General features: G+C 42.3%; 1 protein-coding gene across 1 annotated transcript; it reads left to right on the top strand.

The window, feature by feature from the left end:
• The first annotated feature begins 9974 nt into the window (after positions 1-9974).
• On the top strand, positions 9975-14883 carry LOC147607319 (pentatricopeptide repeat-containing protein At2g03380, mitochondrial-like). The gene is made up of 2 exons (XM_086790204.1): positions 9975-10145; positions 10533-14883. Exon 2 carries the CDS (start codon positions 11028-11030, stop codon positions 14235-14237), a length of 3210 nt encoding a protein of 1069 aa, XP_086646330.1. The 5' UTR covers positions 9975-10145; positions 10533-11027; the 3' UTR covers positions 14238-14883.
• Positions 14884-21813: the final 6930 nt, after the last annotated feature.

Genomic DNA, 21813 nt, shown 5'->3' on the forward strand with positions numbered 1-21813 from the left:
GTTGTGGAGAAAGTCGATGAGAAGGACCAAAAGAGGAAATTCATTTCGGGCCTTAAGTCTACAATTAGGGCCGATGTGAATATGTTTAAACCTCATTCACTTTCTACAGCTATATCTTTGGCAAAAAATTCCGAACGCAAAAATGGTTTTCCTAGAGAGGCCAAGTCATTTGAGAGTAACCACTCTAAACCTTTTCATGCTTCAAGAAATTTTCATAAGCCAGGATTTGACAAAGGCAAGGAGATGGTCAAAGGCGAATCAAATTCAAAGAAAGTCAACGATGCCAAGCCCAAAGGTCCTCCAATCAAATGTTTTAAATGTCATAAAGAAGGACATATAGCACCAAATTGCCCAGAATGTGCAAAGAATCAGACACATGTGGCACGAGTCAATATGCTTGAAGGAGACGACAATGAAGATGAATCGCTCAAGCAAGAGGGTAACTCTGACCCAGACTATTCAGAAGTAGAAGGTAAACCTCAAGCTCATTCGCTACACTCAAAATAAAAGGAAAAATTAATGAGCATGAAGTTATTGTTTTGCATGACGATGGTAGCACTCATGACTTTATTTCTGAAAAGGCAATTAGACTCCTTTAAATATTCAACCTTCACCTACACATTATAGAGTTAAAGCTGCATTTACTGGAACCAAGTATAATTGCATGCAAGAGGTGAAAGGTTTAACTTTAAGCATCAATTCCTTAATAGAAAAAAGAAATTTCTTAGTTGCACCTTTACAAGGCGTAGATGTAATATTGGGTATGCCTTAGAGACATATGTACAACCCTATTATAGACTATGATACACATAGCATTTGTGTAAGGAAGGACAATGAAAATATTTTCCTCCAATGTCTAATCAAAGGAGAGACGAGCCCTTTATTGAGTCATACTCAAGCAAAGCGAGCTCTTAGGAAAAGGGAGAAGACTTATATGGTTTGGGTTAACCAGCTTAGCGCTGAGTTTAACACATCCAAAAGTCCAAAACTTGATCCTTATATCTCCAAATTCAGGGATTGTTTTATGGAAGATTTACCTCCAGGATTACCTAAGTCTAGGCCTGAAGACCATAGTATTGACTTATTGCCAGGCAACTCTCCACCTTGTAAAGCTCCTTATAGAGTCAACAATTTAGAGCAAAAAGAAATCCAAAAACAAATCGAGGATTTGTTAGAAAGAGGCCTTATTAGACCTAGTAGTTCACCCTTTGGAGCTCTAGTTCTTCTTGTTAAGAAGAAGAATGGAACTTTCCGAATGTGTGTTGACTACCGAGCATTGAACAAAATCACTGTCAAGAATAGATACCCTATCCCTAGGGTAGATGACTTACTTGATAAGCTTAGAGGTTCAAAGGTCTATAGCAAGATTGACTTAAAGTATGGTTATCATCAAGTACACATGATTGAGTCAGACATATTCACTCAAGACTGCATTTAGAACCCAGACTGGCCATTATGAGTTTTTGGTTATGCCATTTGGTTTGACCAATGCTCCAGCTACATTCAGTCGTATGATGAATCGTATTTTCCTAAAGTTTCAAAGCTTTGTTGTGGTGTTCTTTGACAATATTCTTGTTTTCAGCAAGAATCGTCGAGCATGAGCAACACTTGAAGCAAGTGTTTAACCTTTTGAGAGAAAATGAATTGTATGTCAATCCTGAAAAGAGTTCTTTCTTTCAAAAAGAGATTGAATACTTAGGCCATATAGTGTCAGCTGAAGGAATCCGTGTGGATCCTAAGAAGATTGAGTTTATAGCCTCTTGGCCTACACCTCGAGACATTCATGACCTTAGATCTTTTCTAGGTCTATGTAGTTACTATAGGAAGTTTGTCAAGAATTTCGCTTATATTGCACATCCTTTGACGGAACTTCTCAAGAAAACTACATTTTTTCCATTGGACCGAAAGTCAAGATAAATCTTTTCTAGCACTCAAAGATGCATTAACTCATGCACCAGTTCTTACACTACGTGACTTTCAAAGACCATTCTTTGTGGTAGTAACTGATGCTAGTGGTGGCAAAGGTTTTGGTGCTGTGCTTATGCAAGACAACCATCCTATTGCCTATGAAAGTCGAAAGCTAAAACCTGCTAAAATAAATTATAGTACATATGACAAGGAATTAGCAGCAGTTGTGCGTGCCTTGAAGATTTGGAAGCATTACCTAATGGGTTCAGAATTTCTTATCAAGACTGATCAACAAAGCATTAGGCATTTGCTTTCGCAAACCCCTTATTTCAGATAGGCATATCAAATGGGCATCTTTCATACAAAGTTTCTAACCCATGATTCAATACCAACCTGGAAAGAAAAATGTTGTTGCCGATGCCTTAAGTAGAAGACCACATATCAACAACATTTTCGCTATTGAAAGTGAACCATTTGTACTTATGAAAGAAACTTATGAAGTAGATCCAGATTTTTCTGAGATATGGATCAAATTGCGTGAAAAAAATTGGACACCTCAAGGAAATTATTATCATAATGATGGCTATCTTTTCTTTGAGAAAAGATTATGTGTTACTCAACCCTATAGACAACTTGTCTTGGAAGAGATGCACCAACCACCATTCATGGGACATAGAGGAGTTTCCACAACACTTCAAGTAGTTTCTCGAGAATTCTTTTGGCCTCATTTGAAAAATGATGTAGCACCCAAAGTGATAGTTTCTGATAGAGATTCTAAATTTTGTAGTCACTTTTGGATTGCTCTTTTCTCAAACTTAGGCACTAAGTTAGATTTTTCTACGGCTTTTCATCCTGAATCAAATGGACAGACCAAAGTCACGAATAGCACTATCTTGGATATGCTTAGAGCCTATATTTCCCAGCAACCTAGTTCATGGGATAAGTACATACATCTACTCCAATTTGCTTAAGTCACGAATAGCACTATCTTGGATATGCTTAGAGCCTATATTTCCCAGCAACCTAGTTCATGGGATAAGTACATACATCTACTCCAATTTGCTTAAGTCACGAATAGCACTATCTTGGATATGCTTAGAGCCTATATTTCCCAGCAACCTAGTTCATGGGATAAGTACATACATCTACTCCAATTTGCTTATAATAATACTCCTCATTCTGCTACTACTGGTCGAGCACCATTTGAGATTATCTATGGTAGAGCTTTGCCTATTCCGGCTACTAGACTCTCCCATAAGATTGAAGCTGCTGTGACCAATATACTGGAGACTTTGATCGCATTTTATCTAAAGTGCGTGATTGTATTGCAAGAGATCAAGAGAAGTATCCATTTCAAGCAAATAGGAAGCGTAAAGATTTTTCATTCCAAGAAGGTGATTATGTACTTTTGAGAATTGAGAAGAGACGATTGAAGAGTGTGGAAAAATTCCCTGCAGTTAAACTTGCACCTAGATACTATGGACCATTTAAAATTATTGAAAAGATTAACGATGTGGCCTATAGACTAGAGTTGCCATCTAATTGGAATATCCACAACTCTTTCCATATTCATCTCTTGAAACCCTTTCGAGGAACACTTCCTTCTCACCCAATTTATGAGGAACCACCTCTTGTTGAAGGAGAGGAAGAAGTCTTAGTTCCTGATGCTATTATTGATCAAGAGATGACAACAACAAGAACTGGAAACCAATATATCAAATATCTTTTGACATTCAAAAACCATCCTCAAGAAGATGCAAAATGGATGCCTGAAAATTTTTTTCGAGCTTATCCTGAGATCCTTCGTTCTTTTCAAACCCAGCAAACCGGCAATTGAGGGCAATTGTAAACTCAAGCAAGAGGGATGTCATGAGAATATATTTTAAGTCCTCTTTAAGAATATTATTTTTCCCTCTTGAGTAATTTGGGGATGCCTAGGTTACTCTTGCGTCATGCCGGCTAGGTTAATATCGTGGGTGACACCACTAAATATTAATACGTGCGGTATATGACGTATGCTTGGGGCCGTCTATGATTATTTCAGTTAGGTTTGTATGGCAGGGTGATTCCTGGGATACTTACGCCTAGTAGTCATGAGTTGGAGATGGTTTGTGCCTGTTTAATATTTGTGGGATTAATTTAATTCTTGAGGATGGTTTTTGATTTTTCCATTTTGATACATTGGGAAAAATACATTTATAATGTTAAATTTATTAAAGCCTAAAGGCTTTACCCTAGCCCCAATTTTTGGGACACTCTATTTTTGTTGTGGAAGAGTGTCGTGCTCTCTAAAAGCACACTTTGTATATTTTTGGAGGCTATGGCCTAATTTTGCTTGGAAGCTAATAAAAATACTCTTGTGTGGGGAAGGCCACGCACAAGGGGGGGGGGAAGATTGCACCCAGCATGTTTGTCTTGGAGCTAAGTATTATGTTTGCTATGCTTTTGTTTAATTTATTTGATTTTTTTGAAACCTGCAAAGCATGTGTTTTCATGGTTGAATTTATGTGTTAAATTTCTCAAGTGTTCCACAAGCTATCCTAGAGAACGATTCCGTTTTCAATTTCTTTATATAAAGGGTAATTATTTTAGATGGAATGCATTCATCTTATTTTTACTTTATTTTGTTGTAAGTCGTAAAACCTTAGGTGCTGGAGATAGCAAATTAAAGGTTGAAGGTTAGAGTATGTTGAGAAACATCTAGCTATCTCCACCATTTTATGGGCCTTTTAGAATAACTACTAAAATCAATGACAATGCTTATCGTTTGTCCCTTCTTGACCATTGGAATATTCATAATTCCTTTCACATTAGTCTTCTTAGACCCTTTAAAGGTACACCACCTTCTACCTCCATTTATGATGACCCACCTCTCTTAGAGGTTGATACAGAAATTTTAGTTCCAGAAGCAATTCTTGATCGTGAGCAAACTACAACTCACAATAGTAATGATGAATAAAACCCTCTATTGATTTAGAAGGCACCCATATGTATGTGTAAAAGATGCACGATTGAATGGACTATTATGGTTTTGCCAGTTTATGGCATCTTGTGGGTGATGTTTAAAAAAATGTACAACAGAATGTCGGCTATTTTTCAGCAACATTTGGGAGGAAAATGCAACATGAGAGGAAGCTGAAAATAATACAGGGCTAGAAACAGATCATATGTAGCTTTCTATGGTGCATAGTAGTGGATTAGAGAAGGTGGTTTAAGGGTACTAGACAATAGGACAAAAAATTCAGAGATGAGGTAGGCAGCATATCAAAAAACGTAAGTAGACAAAAATGCAAGGATGAAGCATGAGATGCAATCAACTAGGCTCTAATACCATGTAAAAAACCATGGTGCTAGTCTCAAGACGTAGTGAGTGGACGGAAGAGATGGAGAGATCAAGCAATGGTGTGTGGGAGCATAGACATGGATGGAAGAGAGAGAGAGAGAGAGAGAGAGAGAGAGAGAGAGAGAGAGAGAGAGAGAGAGAGAGAGAGATGGGACATCACACAAGAGAGCGATATTGCACAACACAATGCTAAATGAATTATATAAATACTTCCACCATGTACACTGCTTTTATAGGCACTAAAGCCTTATCTTTTGACCCTAAATAAGAGGGTGTTCACACCACTAAGGAAACTTGACCAAACTACAATATGGTGTTCAAATATACACCAAATACATCCCTAGTAGGATGGGACCAAATGGACCTTGTACATGTGAAAGGGATCAAATCCTTTACCTTGTGGGGTAAAGCTTCCTTAGCACCAAGTTTTGAGCAAAACCTCTTGATTGATGAAACCAATAGGTGGTATTTGGTTTGTAAAAAATATATAAAAGGGCACTTGTCTCTGAACTAATACATCAAGTTCTATTTTCCCACATCTTGTGTACTAGATCGATTTCTAGCATTTATATTCATTATGATATTTGAATTAATTCTTATCTATGAGCCTCCCTAGCTCACATGCATGCTCAACCACTTCTTTAACATGGTATCAGAGCCAAGTTATGAGGGAAAGACGTTTTTTAAGTAGGTCATTTCATTTATAGCCTTCTTTGACCTTTTCTCCATAAAACTCCAAAATTCCAGTAGTACTGGTGGAGGAGTGATTTCTCCCCACTTACTCCACTAGAGCTAAAATAATTTTGTGGGCTTCTTCTACACCTTAAGGCAAACTGGTATGCACCATCAATTGCACCAATCTTCTTGCTATTGCCGCGCCATTGTCTTCTTCCCCAAAATCATTTGTTTTCTGGTCATATAGCCATTGTCACGGCTACAAGCGACCATCATCTAATTCCTTTGAGATGAATGATTCACCCTTATGTGCTCTAGCTCTTCCTAAGAGGGGTTTCCTAGTAGTCTTTCCATTGAGGAGAACAAAGCCTTCCATCAGGGCTATATACTGTAGTGCCATAGCCACAACTTCATAATCTTTTAATCAGTGATAATAAATAACTAATTTCTCTATTTTTGGCTAATCAATCTTGCTTCCTTTGTAATTAGCACTTTCTCAGCACTAATGTTTGTGTTGGCCCCTCTTGCAAGGCCTAACAAATCCTTAGAAAGCATTCCAAAGTGCCTTCCAAGCTTGTCAAGGGCTTCTACTCCAAATCTCTTCTTTATCAAGAGCCTTAACCTTCAAGGTGACTCAAGGCTGAGTAAAATATTCTTTAATATTTTCACTCAAGTGTGTTCCTCAACACTCTCAACCCTAATGGCCTCACATGATGCTACCTTCCGCTTCAAAGGGCAAAACTTCCATGCTTGGCAAACTTGCATCAAGCTCATTCTCATGAAGAAAGGCCTATGGAGTATCACAAGTGGAAAGGAGAAGAAGCCAAGGGACCAAGCTACTATTCTGACATGGGAGACCAAAGATGACAAAGCAAGAGTCATCATAACTCTTGACACATACATTCACCATGTGGATGGGTGTGAATCTTCCAAGGCTTCGTGGGATCAATTGGATACTTTATTTGGAGCTCAATCTCGAAGCTCTAAGTTTGGTTTGCTCATTGAGTTTTTAAAACTTGATATGAAGTCTAAAACTCATCTTGCATCTCATCTTAATGATATGTAAAGTCTTATGACCTAACTTGCAGAGCATCTCATTAAAGGTGGGTGAAGACATTGCCATTGCAGTGTCACTCAAGTCACTGCCTCCCGATTTTGATAAAAGGTGGGTGAAGACATTGCCATTGCCATTAAAGGTGGGTGAAGACATTGCCATTGCCATTAAAGGTGGGTGAAGACATTGCCATTGCAGTGTCACTCAAGTCACTGCCTCCCGATTTTGATAAAATTGTGATAACCCTGACCAACATGCCTATTACAAAGCTTATTGATGTTGAAGCTTTTCTTTTGGAGGAAGAGAAAAAGTTGAAGGTCAAAGCAAAAGAGAACACCTTGTCCTATATTCCATCCAATGAAGCTACTCTCTACACATCAAGCAAGGGTTACATGGGGAAGGCAAAGTACAACTCTTCAATCATTTGTGACTTTTGCCACAAACCTAGGCACATTGAAAGAGATTGCTTCTTTCGAAAGAAGGCCCAAAAGGCCTACTTTATACCTGAAGAGTATGGAGATCAAGGTGAAGACAATGGAGAGTCAAAGGAGGACAAAAAGGGGGCATCATGAAGCCCTCACAATGAAAAGTGACCATCTCTTCTAGATCATGTCTTGGGTCCGGTTCCAAACTCTTAATGCCCAACTTTACATAAGTGTTGTAAATCTTTGTAAATTAGCTATTGAACCTCTAGCCCAAACTACTCCTAACTAGGCTCAAGCTTAAATTGCCATCCTAAACTCGTATGGTCATGGTAAGCAGTTGTAGTCAAAGGGAAATCATCTAAAATGGTTGTTAGTCAAGCATAAGTTTGTGGTGAGTCATCAAAGATCATTAATACCATTGTGATGATTATGTGTTTGAAGGGGAGTGATGCAATATACCATTGTGATGATTATGTGTTTGAAGGGGGGTGATGCAATATGCACCAAACACATCCCTAGTAAGATGGGGCCAAATGGACCTTATACATGTGAAAGGGATCAAATCCTTCAGATATTGGGTGAAGCTTCCTTAGCACCTAGTTTTGAGCAAAACCTCTTGGTTTATGAAACCACTAGGTGGTATTTGGTTTGTAAAAAATCTATAAAAGGGCACTTGCCTATGAACTAATACATCAAGTTCTATTTGCCCACATCTTGTGTATTTGATCAATTTCTATCATTTATATTCATTATGATATTTGAATCAACTCTTAGCTTGCCTCCTTGGCCTCTCTATTGTCAAGGATAGAGAAAGAGAGCCAAAGAAAGAGAGGGAAATCATGGCATTTAATAATAATAATAATAATAATCATGGGAGAAAAATCACCTTACTTGCGCATACATGGCCCAATGAGAGAGAGAGAGAGAGAGAGAGAGAGAGAGAGAGAGAGAGAGAGAGAGAGAGAGAGATCACCCTTCCTGAGCACACATGCTATGAGCGTGCAAGAGAGAAGCTCTTTCTTTCAGCGCGCGAGAGAGAAGCTCTTTCTTTTACTTGAAGTCATGTGTCCCGCTGAGGACAAAGGTAGAGAAGCGATGCATGCCCTTAACCTACAGGAGAGGGGGCACAATCTTGTGTCCCTGAGGCGGAGGTAGAGAGGCGTTGCATAGGCATTGTTGCCCTCTGGTGGAGGAGAAGAGAGAGGGGCTAGGTGCCCTCAGCCAGAGAAGAGAGAGTGCATGCACTCCTCTAGGACACAGAGGGAAAGAGGTTGGGTTTCCTGTGCATAAATGAGGAGAGAGGTTGGGCCCAAACAAGAGAGAGAGTCTAGGCCTCCTCTTTTTTAAAAAAAATTACAACATATCCTAGGCATCATACCTAAACGAGAGAGATTAAAAAAATTAAACCTCCCAAACCCCAGATATCATAAAGGCATGCGAAATTTTCCATCATAATGATTGGATTAAAGCTGAGGAGTGGGGAACAATTGGAAATCCAATGTTTTGCTAATGACTCACTGTTGTTCCTAAGGGTAGAGAATGGAAATGCGAGACATGGTTTATCCATAGTACATGAATTTGCTGATGCTTCTGGGTCCAAATGTAACATTCAAAAATCTAAAATAATTAATTTGACTGAGGAAAATGACTTTGATATGGAAAGATGGGGATGTGAGGTGGTCAAGAGAGGCCGAGTCATTAGGCATTTGGGAGTCCCTTTTGGGGTGGAGGTTACTAATAAGCAGATAAATGGTTGGGCCCTAGAAAGATTTCTCCAGAAATTGAAGAAATGGGAAGGGGTAAGGGTTCCTTTCCATGATAGATTAACCATCTGCAATTGTGTGATGAATGCTTATAGCATGTTTTTGTGCCCTATTATCAACTTTGGCAAAGCCCAATGGAAAAGAATCATAGGTTTCTATGGAGGAACAAGTGCAAATGCAAGAGAGTGGCAGCATGGTGAGCCTAAGTATGCCAAAAATGGAAGGAGGTTTGGGTATTCTACATCTTCATGCTCTAGCCAGACTTGCTCTTCTTCTTCCCAAATGCCTACACCAGGAAGAGGTATGGTCTAGAATGTTTAAAGATGTGGTGGAAGACTCACATGTCCTTCAGAAAGGTAGATAGTTTGGACTTAACTGGAGAAACAAGTTGCTTTCTTTTACTCCCCTCCCAAAGACAAGAAGATGGTACCTAAAGGGGAAACACCCCATCTATACCTTTGTGGCATTTATAGAGAACCCCCTGGGCACCAGACCGGTGGTGCAGGTGTGGGTAGGTAAACAAGTCTTGGAGAAGATGCCTCCCAAAGGTTGTACCTCTGAAGCAATGATGATAGCCTGCATCATGCAGCTAGGGTACCATATTTCTTGGAGCAATTCCTCTTTTGTTTGGGAAGATGATAGATGGGATCTTTTATGCAAGTTGCTTAATTGTAATGTAAATGATATGGAGTAAACTTTGGCCAAGGGCTTCTCTGAACTTTTTGTAAAGGTCATTTATAAGGTAATATTATATATATATATATATGTCTATTTCCCAAAATAATAATAATAATAATAAATCTCCCAAATCTTGTGTGTTCTGGCCGAGCTGCCTGAGTTTGAACAGCATCTACAACACAAGCCAACTCTAGAAATGCTAAGACTACTCATGAAGCAGCAGGAGGATGATCTTGTCGGCTTCACATCCATAGCCTTCCAAGCTAAAGGGGTGCGAAGTTTTTGTACGAGAAAATAATGTAAGCATTCCCTTGCTAACTTTGAAAAACACATACATGCATAAAAGGGATTTAGCATGAAGGAGGTCAGTTTGGCGTGGAGATAAACATGGAAACAACTCATGGTTTATCAGCAGAGATCTCACCTTGCTGCTTCTGGGTTTGTGTATTGATTGCTTGGTTTTATCAGTTCTAAAGAGAAGTTATAGTGGGTTGCTTCTGGTTTTGTATGTAATTTGATGTGCATGTTGTGGTACTTGTTTTGGCTTCCTAGGCATGTGAATGCCTTTTTTTTTGTTTTTTAAAGATTTTACATCGTTTATACTTTTGGCAATGGGCATCCATCGATCTGAATCTGCCATGGTAACGGGGCTGGGTGACTATACTGACGGCATGTTGGGACCATAGGAATCTGGTGTTCATGCCATTGATAACCACTGGGATCTGGTTCTGGTGACCAAGACAACCACAGTCTTAGGTGACTTCAATGGGCTAGAACACGGTCACAGAGTACCGGCGCAGTAAGGCTGGAACACGGCAATTGCAATGGCGACGAGGGGGGGGGGGGGGGGGGGAAGGGCTGTGGCAGTGCTGCAGGGGTGCCCGGGGTTCAAACCAGTGACCTCTTTCCTGCGGTCAAACCCCCTTACCACTGGGATGTATGTTGGCATTAACATATGACACTACTGAGTCTACAGCCTTGCTAGAGTAGCTAGAAGGGCTTGAAATGGATGTGGGATGAATTTGGGCACACCACACCTGGTGGTCGTGGGATTTTTGCCTTGTTAGAAGAGCTAAGAGAGGGTGGTAGTGTACAAGTGGATGAGCGAGAGGTAGCGTACAAGTTGGTGGGATAGGTCCCAATCAGTTGGGTACCGAGCACAACTGGTGGCCTCTGAATGGATGGCCAAATTGCCTTCAGTGGAGGATTTTGTATCCATCTTGCAGAAATGCAGAAAGAATAAAGACCTTGAAGCTGCCAAGCGATTTCATGTGCACATCTGCAATTATGGGCTTGAATCTCATTGTGTGCTCGGAAATTACCTCGTCCCGATGCTTATAGTATGTGGGAGCTTGCCTGATGCTCTGGAGGTCTTCAACAAGCTACTTCATCCAAATGAGGTGTCTTGGACCTCCCTCATACAAGGGTATGTTGAATTTCAGGAACCACAGTATGGCCTCAACCTTTATGAGAAAATGCAAGAGGATTTTGTGTATCCTAGCAAATATACATTTCTTGTCCTGCTAAAAGCTTGTGTTAAGCTTAGCTGCACAGAAAGGGGTAAAAAAATACATTCTGACATTGTCAAGAATGGGTTTGATGACAATTGTTTTATCGGCAACACTTTGGTGGATATGTACGCAAAGTGTGGCTCACTTGTAGAGTCAGAAGAAGTGTTTGATGATCTGTTAGTTCGAGATGTAGTCTCATGGAATGCATTGATTGCCGGATATGCTGAGAATGGGTTCAGTAAAGAGGCGCTTACCTGCTATGAACAAATGCAATTGGAAGCTGTGCCTCCTGATATTACAACATTCCTTTGTGTCTTGAAAGCTTGTACCACCATGCGAGCTACAGACAGTGGCAGGGAACTTCATGTGGAGATCATCAAAGAGGAATTTGAAAGAGATCCCTTTCTTGGCAACACTTTAATAGATATGTATGCAAAATGTGGGTCACTTGAGGAAGCACGGGATGTGTTCGAGGAGCTCCCAATAAGAGATATAGTCTCATGGAATGCACTGATTACAGGCTATGCTGAACATGAGCATGGCGATGAAGTGCTGAGTTGTTTGAAAGAGATGCAGCAAGAGGGCATATCTCCAAACACGGGCACATTTGTTCGCACCTTGCAAGCATGTGGTACCATGGGAGCCATAGACAGGGGACAAGAATTGCACTCTGAGATTGTCCAATGGGGATTTGATGATGAGTTTTTTGTTGGAAACACTTTGGTTGACATGTATTCGAAATGTGGCGTGCTTGAGGACTCACAAAAAGTGTTCGATAGGCTTTTGGTTCGAGATGTAGTGTCATGGAATGCACTTATCGCAGGATATTCTGGACATGGGCGTGGAGAGGAAGCGTTAGAGTGCCTATGGAAAATGCAATTTGAGGGTGGATCTCCAGACTCTCACACATTTTCTTCCAGCTTGAAAGCCTGTGGCAGCATAGGAGCCATAGCCAGGGGCCGGGAGTTACATGCTGAGGTTGTTAAAAAGGGATACCAAGGCAATATTTTTTCTGGCAGCACATTGGTGGATCTGTATGCTAAATGTGGCTCCCTCAAAGACTCACAGGATGTGTTCGATAAACTGTTAGTCCGAGATGTAGTCTCTTGGAATGCTCTGATCTCTGGATATGCTGATAAAGGGCTCAGTAAGGAAGCATTGGATTGCTTGGAACAAATGCAATGTGAGGGGGTGCAGCCAGACCCTGGCACGTTTGTTTGCAGTCTGCAAGCTTGTGGTGGTATGGGCATCATTGACAAGGCTCGAGAACTACACGCTGAGATTGCTAAAGAGGGATTTGAAGGAGTTCCTTGTGTCAGCAGCGCTTTGGTTAACACGTATGCCAAAACTGGCTTCCTAGCAGAAGCATGTGAAGTATTTGACGAGCAGATTGCTCATGAGGTGATCTCATGGACTGCACTAACTGCAGGTTATGCAGAGGAGGGGCTTGATGAGGAAGTGTCCAACTGTTTGGAGCGGATGCAAATGGAGGGCGTGTCACCAAATGTAGTCACATTCGTGTCCATCTTGAAAGCTTGTAGGGTAGGATTCTTAGACAGGGGTCGAGAGCTTCATGCTGTGATTGCCAAGAAGGGATTTGAAATAGATCCTTTTATTGGCAGTGCTTTGATGGGCATGTATGCCAAATGCGGCTCACTCGCAGAGGCTCGTGAGATGTTTGAGAAGCTGCCAGTTCGAGATGTGATCTTGTGGACTGCACTCATTGCAGGATATGCCGAACATGGGCTGGGCAAAGAAGCACTTATTTGTTTGGAACGGATGCAACAGGAAGGCTTTTCTCCGGATCTACTTACCTATGTCTGCAGCCTGCAAGCTTGTGGCAGCATGGAAGCCATAGACATGGGCCAGAAATTGTATTCTGAGGTAGCAAAGAAGGGATTGGAGAGAGATCTTTATATTGGCAATGCATTGGTGGATATGTATGCTAAATGTGCCATGCTTGCAGAGTCATGTGAAGTGTTTGAGAAGCTTCCTGTTCGGGATTTGGTTTCCTGGACTTCACTGATTGGAGGATATGCCGAACATGGGCATGCGGAGGAAGCATTGGACTGTTTCCATAACATGCAACTGGAAGGTGTATACCCAGATGTTGTGGCATGGAGCGCCGTGATCTCAGGATACGCTGAGCACAATGAAAGTGAGAAAACATTTGAACTCTATGCTCAGATGCAAGAGCAAGGCTTATCCCCAGATAGTGCCATCTTTCTAAACATTTTGAAAGCATGTAGGAATGCTGTGGCCGTGGAAGTTGGGAAAAGAGTTCATGCCCAAATCTCGAGATCTAGTGGATTAGACCACTCTAAAGTAGCTTTAGAAACTGCACTTGTTGACATGTATGGTAAATGTGGGAGCATGTATGATGCTGTAGAGCTGTTTGATTCAATGCCTACAAGGGTCCTCCTGGCATGGAATGCATTGATCACAGGATATGCTATTCAAGGAGAGAGCAAACTTGTCTTCTTTTTGTTCGATAGAATGATGGAGGCAGGCATACAGCCGGATGGGGATACGTTTCGCAGCGTTCTTATTGCATGCAGTCATGTAGGCCTACTAGTAGAGAGCCATAAGTATTTTGAAGTTATGACCAAAAAGTTCTACATCACTCCAACCATTAAGCATCATACTTGCATGGTTGATCTCCTTGGTCGAGCAGGCCATCTGGATGATGCCGTGGTGATGCTGGAGAAGATGCCTTTCCAACCGGACCTTGTGTTGTTGCGTGCAATGTTGGGTGCCTGCCAGAGGTGGGGCAACATAGAACTTGGAAGAGAAATGTTTGAATTTGCAGTGAGCTTGGATGAAAAGCATGCCGCAGCATACATCCTGATGTCCAACATTTATGCAGATCCGTACATGTAAGGACTCAGAAGCTCATGAGATCACATAATTGAGCTATGAAAAGAGTATGTATTGGTTGGAGGTGCAAGGTAATTATGATTTTCGACCACACTCTGGCCCGCCACCAAACATGTACTATTGAAGCCTTGAGAATGCCATTACTATGATCCACAATGTGGAGAGACATGAAGCAGGAAAGTCAGATGATCTGATCGGATTTACTTGAAAACAAAGTCCCTAAATTTTTTGACATTTTCAGTTCTTCTTCATGATGAAACAGTTCCATGTGTTTCACAGAAACAGGTTTTGGCTGAATAGATGTATGTTTCATGGTCAGAGTGGGCCACCTCACAAGGTGGTAGGTGTGCTCAAGGCCATCCTTACATAGACGAGCTTAATTTTGAGAAGCATAATGTCAACCATCCAGCTGCTAGGGGATACTCTTTTGTGAATTACAGGTGAAGGGTTTCATACCTCATGCACACCTTACAGTTTATATACCCTCCGCCCCCTCCCCCCCCCGCAGCTAACAGACGGAGAGTTGGACATATTGGATGGGCAGGATTTCTTGTCCATCTCTGACAGGCAGACTGGATGGGCAGTTACACCAACATACTTTGATTAGTGTAAGCTCTTCTTTCCTAAAACAGCATGGTTCTTTGGTGGATTTGAGACCTTGTTTCAGTCTGTCCAATTTACGTGGTCAATCCTTTCTTTGATTCACTTGCACTTGCCAATCTCAAGTACTTCTTAATTGATTTGTCTGTCTGATGTATAAGGTCATTGGTGTCATGTGCATCCCGCACTTGGATGCCACGTAGACATATCTGTACAGAAAGTGCAGGACCTGGTCCATTCCAGTCGTCCGAGGTCAAGTGTGCATTGTCTTGCACATGCGTCCAAGGTCAGGTGTGCATTGTCCTGCACATGAAACAGTGCCAGTCCGCGCTGTGAGTCTCCCTCTGGAATGATGTGAGTGGTTCTGTGTATCTGGTATGATACTGGATGCCAGATCGCTGTGTAGACAGTTAGGGTTTGCATATAGGAAAGGGGCCAGCCCATAGGACTACCCCAAGGACAAATGTGGGCATGGGGAAGGTGTAGAACCACCCCCATAGGGGCCAGGAAGGTCGTGGCTATGCCCACCAGCCATGGGATGGCCCTGGAGGGGCTGTAGGACAGCCCTAGGGCTCCTGAACAGTTGGCTGACTGGTTACACAGCCCCTAGGGGACTGTAGACCAGGTGTGGGGCAGCCCACACAGGCTGCCCAGCAGCCAGATCTGAGGTGCATGGTGGCCAGCATTCTTTAAGTCATGCACAAATTTTTACAGCATTTAATGCCGAATATTCTAGTCGTGGAGCATTTTTTCAGGCAGCCGACTGCTTCCCTAAAGGGTATAAATACCCAAGACACAAATCAGTTCATTTATCTCATAATTCACCAAGTGTTGAAGCTGATCAAAGGGCCAGGACAGCAAGGATAAGCTAACGCAGAAGGGGTGAAGGATTGAAGGTCAAGGGCAGAGATCTATCTCAGCGAAGAAGGTTCAAGTTCAGTCTTTTATTTCAGTTTTGCATCATTCTAATAAAAGTAAATACACCATTCGTGGTGGGGGCCCTACAGAGGGTATTCGGGACCCCATATTGTGTCCTCTTCTCCCTCTCTCTCTCTCTCTCTCTCTCTCTCTTTCTCTCTCTATTTTTTTGCACATCTATATTCAGTTATGTGCGTTGATTTCGTCACGACAAGTGTGTTGTTTTTCTGAGCATTGAAGTTACCGATCTCCCCGAAGCTTCCGCATGTTACAATTGATTTGATATTGACTCTAAATACCTGCAAGCCTTGCTATAGTCGTTTATGGAAATGAACCATGAAACTAATCTCATTGCATATCATCCCACGAAATACCTGCAAGCCTTGCTATAGTCGTTTATGGAAATGAACCATGAAACTAATCTCATTGCATATCATCCCACATGTCGAGTGGGAAACTCACGCTCTATATATTTGATGACTAGAACTTAATTTTGGACAAATGCAGATTTTATGAGATTCGACAGCATATGCAAGATTGAACCTAAAGAGGATCTAATTGAATGGTTGATCCTGCAAGGCAAGAGCCCCGCCTCCACTATGACATCAGGCAAGTTGGTTACTACTTCACCAACTTACCTTAGAATATCCATAGCAATGGAAAAGAAACTTGGTAAACTTGTTCCAAGGAAAGTGAAAAGTGGAAAAACCAAATTAGGGTTTCCATTTGCATGTAGCTTAGGTTGCATGTAGGGTAGGATATGCATAAGTCTTAGCCTAGGTCTAATGTAGGTAGGAAATGGCTTCCTTTGGGCACTCCCTCAACAAGAACCTCACACCGATAGAGAGCTTTGAAGACATGAAGGAAATGCATCGGTGAGAGGAGGAGATTTGCAAGGAGAGTCTCAATGAAGTCAAGAAGAGATCGAACAACTCCAAGAGGAGATCTGTCAGTTGGAGGAGATTATAGCCCTGATCAAACACAGATACAAGACGCCAAGGAAGAGGACCATTGCCAACACGAGGAAGAAGCACTTTAAGCATAGCTTTGGGAATTTGTGAGCCTCTTATCAACAAACTGATGGTAGAATGGAGAAAGATCATGGTAGCATTGGCAAAGGCCAAGATGGAATGACCTAGGGTTCTGAAGCAGCCCAAGACAGGGAGTGCTTCCAAGACAAGAGGAGCTCTTGAGAAACATGATTGATAGGAGGAGGTATTCCCGAGGAGGCACTGTTGCCTGAGATGCATTTGCCAAAACAGAACCAGAACCCATATTAGAGCTAGAACCGAAACCCGAACCGCAAACCAAGTAGGTGGATCTCTCTCAATCCCATTCAAAGGAGGAAGAGATCAGCTCGACAATTTCCAACGGTGGTGGATCCCTACAAATCCTGTTTGGAGGAGGATGCTGTTGACCGCCCTGGATCAAGACCTTTTACCTTGTGTTTGGCTATGCACAAGCCTCACCAACTTGTAGAAATCTTAGATATATAAACACTACCCTATCTGCCCTCTCTGTCCAAAAATTGGCCGGCCTATAGCCACCATCCTTGGAGGTGCCCTTTTGATACATTTTTTGTTGTGGATGGCCACCTTCTGTGTGATGTCCTGTAGCTTGAATAGGGCTGCATTTTTGTTGAATTTGGCTGCCCTTCTGAATAGGACTGCGTTTTTGTTTAATATGGCCATCCTTCTGATGTGTTTTGCTGTTGTGGATGGCAGCCACCTGTGTTGTCCTGCAGCCTGAATGGGGCTGTGTTTTTGCTGAATTTGGCCGCCCTTATACTCTCCCTGATCACTACTAGACCCCCCTGATACGCCTTCTTCCACCCCTGTCTGGCTGCTTTTGAGGCACCAACCGGCCGCCTTGCTTGCTTGCTATGTCTGCCCTCTACTTGGTGCGTTTGGCCCTCTTTCTTGTCCTTTGGTTGAGCGCCCCTTGCACACATGAGCTATTTGGTAAAATTTGCAAAACACAGCCTTGATGAAAAAACGCAAATCTGAATGAAAATGCAGATGATGAGATGAGATTCTTTGTGATGGTGGATCTCCATGTCCTTACAAGAGAGAAAAATTGTAGCCTTTCTTTCATCAAAACCTAACACTTGATAACAATGTAACATGGGTGCTTGCAAAAGCATGTTTGTGATTGATTGATTATGATTAGCACCTAATCAGAGAAACCCATACATATCAGACTGCTTCTTCTTATATGTAAGGGATTAGACACTGGCATTGGAAACTGTCCTCTGTTAAGACCTTCCCAAATTCATAGCAGATCATGGCTACCTACATGTTCATTGAAATATTCAATGAGGAAAATTTCCACACCTAGCAAACTAAGCTGAAGATTAGTCTTATGAGGGAGGGCCTTTGCCCTTTCATTAAAGGGGAAGAGAAGATACAACTCCGAAAGCATGGAAGCTGAGAGATCAAAGAGTCTTTGGCCTCATAGCCCTAGGACTCTATGATAATTTTATATAGCATGTTGCAGATCTCCCAACCTCTAAAGAAGCATATGAAAAGCTGGACAAGCTTTTTGGGACTTACGCAAGGAATTTTAAAGTTTCTTTGCTATGGTCCTGTAATGCAACCACATGAGAGCTTTGATGGTCATGTGAACATGATAAAGTCCTTAATGAACCAGCTTTCAGGTCTCAAAGCTAATGTGGAAGAAGATATGGCCCTAGTAGTTCTCATAAAGTCTATGCATGAAGAGCTTTATGGGAACCTCATCACCACACTAAAGAACGTGCCAAACCTTAACTTAGAAGGGGTCATAACCTCCTTCAAGGAAGAAGAAAGAAAGGTCAAGAATAAAGCAGTGGAGGGGGATGGCTCCTTCACAAAGAACTTCAAAGGTAGAAAGTGTTCCATTTGTGATAGAAACAATCTTGTAGAGAAGGAGTGCTATGCTAAGAAGCCTTGCAAACATTGTGGGAAAAACAACCACAATGAGAAGGATTGCTTTCACAAGAAAGCACATGCTAATGTCAAACAAGAGGAAGAAGAAACCTGCAAAGAAGATGTAAATTTTGCAAAGTATGAAGACTTATGGGCCTTTTAAAGGTCTACTTTACAAAGAAGATGGCTTGACTACCATCAACTCTACTCCAAGGATAGAACCAAGCACAACTTCTAGTGAAACATATCATAGGCATAGATTAATCCAAATAAAGAGGATAACGCTTGAGGGGGAGTGTTGGAGAGAACAAGACTTATCCAAGTACAAAAGCATAAAGGCATGCACACAAACTCTTGTAAAAGAGACTGGATAAAATCCGAAAAGTATATCACAAGGCAAAAGTTAAACATACATTTACCTTTGCTAGAATCAAGGAGTTGATTTAGGGGAAAAGGTGGAGAGCATCATGGAGCCACCCACCCACACCTAATCACTCACCTAATCATAAATGCTAGTAGCATGTATGGAGCCTATTTAAAGGCATTATTCTCAATGATAATGAATGAAAGCATTTGAATCATTTTGCTTCAATTGTGTTTTATTTCTCTCTCTCTCTCTCTCTCTCTCTCTCTCTCTCTCTCTCTTTATGCCATAGCCATAGCTATGTTTCTCTATGATCCACCATAGTCTTCACTTTATTGTTTTCGACATCTAATTTAAAGGCACTCTTCTCAATGATAATGAATGAAAGCATTTGAATCATTGTGCCACTCTTATTTTGAGTCGTGTTTTATTTCTCTCTCTCTCTCTCTCTCTCTCTCTCTCTCTCTCTCTCTCTCTCTCTCTCTCTCTCTCTCTCTCTCTCTCTCTCTCTTAAAATTAGGATTTTTGTTGTTTTTAAAAAGTATTCTTTGCTAAAAATTAGGGTTTTTGAGGGGTCCTGTAGTAGGAGGGTCTTCCAATGGGGGGGGATGGCAGAGTCGATGGCGAGGACTATCTGCTCTCTATCTCTAATCTTTGCAAGCCTCTTGAGGGCAACCACCTCAAGCTAGTCCACTTGCCAGGAGACTAGGCTAGGCCAGAACCTAAGGTGGGCCCATAATATATGTGAACATGCACCCACAGGGTGTGACCTTTGGGCATCATGAAGAGGCAGCTCCATATTAGTAGCGGGCTGGTGGAGTCTCTCCTCGTCCGAGGGCTGGGGGGGTTGTCAAAGGGCTGGCTTATTGGGGCCCCAAGCTCTCATCAAACTAGTTGCAAATCTGTCTTCGAAGGTGGTGCTCAATCCTCCGGATCGGGCCCCCATGAAGATCCATTGTGCACTTGGAGTCGAGAGGCCACCAAGTGAGGGGGTCTAAGCTGAAATTCGATCCATTAGAAACAGCTCCCCGCTAGATAGTAAAGATTTGATGCCCACTCCTCCACATGTCTGTCTGGTGGCGACTGAATAATCACTCTCCATGCCACCTTGTCCCAAGCCGAGACTTGGCCCACATAAAGCCACTACTGCACATGTTCTAGAGTACGCCCACCAAGAAGTGATGTACCACATGGTGGCCAGGCGCACATGGTTGGCCACGATCACGCGACCCAACAAGGGAGAGGAGGGGTGATGTTCCAATATAGAAGTTTCTTCTGAATGCTTAGAAGAAGGGGGGTGAGCTACTTCTCGACTGAGATGTTAATCCCTGACACCCGAGGTATCTGACTCGAGTGCCCTTGGGGATTCGCAGTCAACTGGATACCAAGGCGGGGTGGGTGAAGACCCAACCCAGCCTAGGGAAAATCTCTAAGGTTCCCTTACTCTCGTGAGTGGTAGGCAGCTATATAATCTACAAACTTCGAGAGGTAGGCGACTGTATCATTTGCAAACTTTGAGTCAAGTAACTCCTCCTGGGATCTAATGGGCAAGTGGAGACCCTAGAGTCATGTATCCTACGTGGAGATCCTACGTGGAGAGAAAGCTACTCATCGTCTCCGCCAACGAAGAGGAAGAGGAAGGGAGCTAGGGGGCATCCCTATCTGACTTATCCATCCCACTAGAAAGCCCAATCAACTTGACTATGATGTGTTGAGTATAGAGCAGTAGAGATGGCTCTAATCCATCCAGAGCATGGTGCCCTCCAAAAAAGCTTGATTGACCTTATCAGGCCTTCTTAAAATACAGAAGAAGAAGAACCATGTCCCCCTTGCAAAGTCTGGTTGTAGAAATTGCCTCCCGAAAGGTGAAAATGTTATCATCTAGGATGCTGCTATCCTGGATGAAGCTGGTTTGGGTTCCATAGATTTGGTTGGAGGTGAGGCTGTAGGCGACAACTGATGGCTTTGGCGAGAATTTTATAAACGTTTTCTAGGAGGGTGATGGGGTGCCATTGCTGAATATCCAAACGTTCACCACCTTGCTTCAGAATCAAGTAAATCAACCCCTCACTGAGGTCATGATCGCGTTTGAAGGCGGCCATGAAACCGTCTTCTATGAGATCCCAGTAACATAGGAAGAGAGAGGCTGGCAAGCCATCCTTGCCTAACACTTTCCCCATGTCGGAAGGGCTTAAAGCAAGTTGCATAACTCGGTTAGAGAGAAGGGGGAGTACAAAAAAGTCGCGAGACCCGGGGACACCACGTCGCATGTATGTTGCTACTCTCTCTCTCTCTCTCTCTCTCTCTCTCTCTCTCTTTCTCTCTCTCTCTCTCACCGTCTCCACTTGTGGATTGAGGGCATCTCCTGAAAGAAGATTTCTAAATAAACCTCTGGTTGTGGCCTAAACTTGTGGAGGATCTGTCTCGATGGTACTGTTGGGATCCTTAGTCTCCGAGCCCCATCTTTGTGATGGTAAGGGCCTGTTGTCTATCTTATTGGCCTTTGTATTTTGATATCCAAGGAACCAGGAATAAAGGAGAATGCTCAAGGTTTATATTCCACTACAGGGAATTGAGTATTCTAGAACTCGAGGGTTGTTGTCCAATTTGTATCCAAAAGGAGTAACTTTGAGATTGAACAACACTAAATCTCTTGTACAAGAGTCATGGGACTAGCCATCTCATGGAGGCACTCGGAAATCGGAATTGAGTACATGGATATGAATACTGTTAGTCTACCATAGACAGACACTGACATGGGTAGTTGGACTATAGTGGGAACTAGTGTAAA

The sequence above is a fragment of the Cibotium barometz genome, chromosome 55 (assembly GCF_041138505.1).
Source record: "Cibotium barometz isolate CiBa-2024 chromosome 55, ASM4113850v1, whole genome shotgun sequence".
NCBI lineage: Eukaryota > Viridiplantae > Streptophyta > Polypodiopsida > Cyatheales > Cibotiaceae > Cibotium > Cibotium barometz.

Excerpts from the sequence above, each read along its gene's own strand:
- LOC147607319 (XM_086790204.1), top strand. The coding sequence starts at position 11,028 with ATGGCCAAATTGCCTTCAGTGGAGGATTTTGTATCCATCTTGCAGAAA.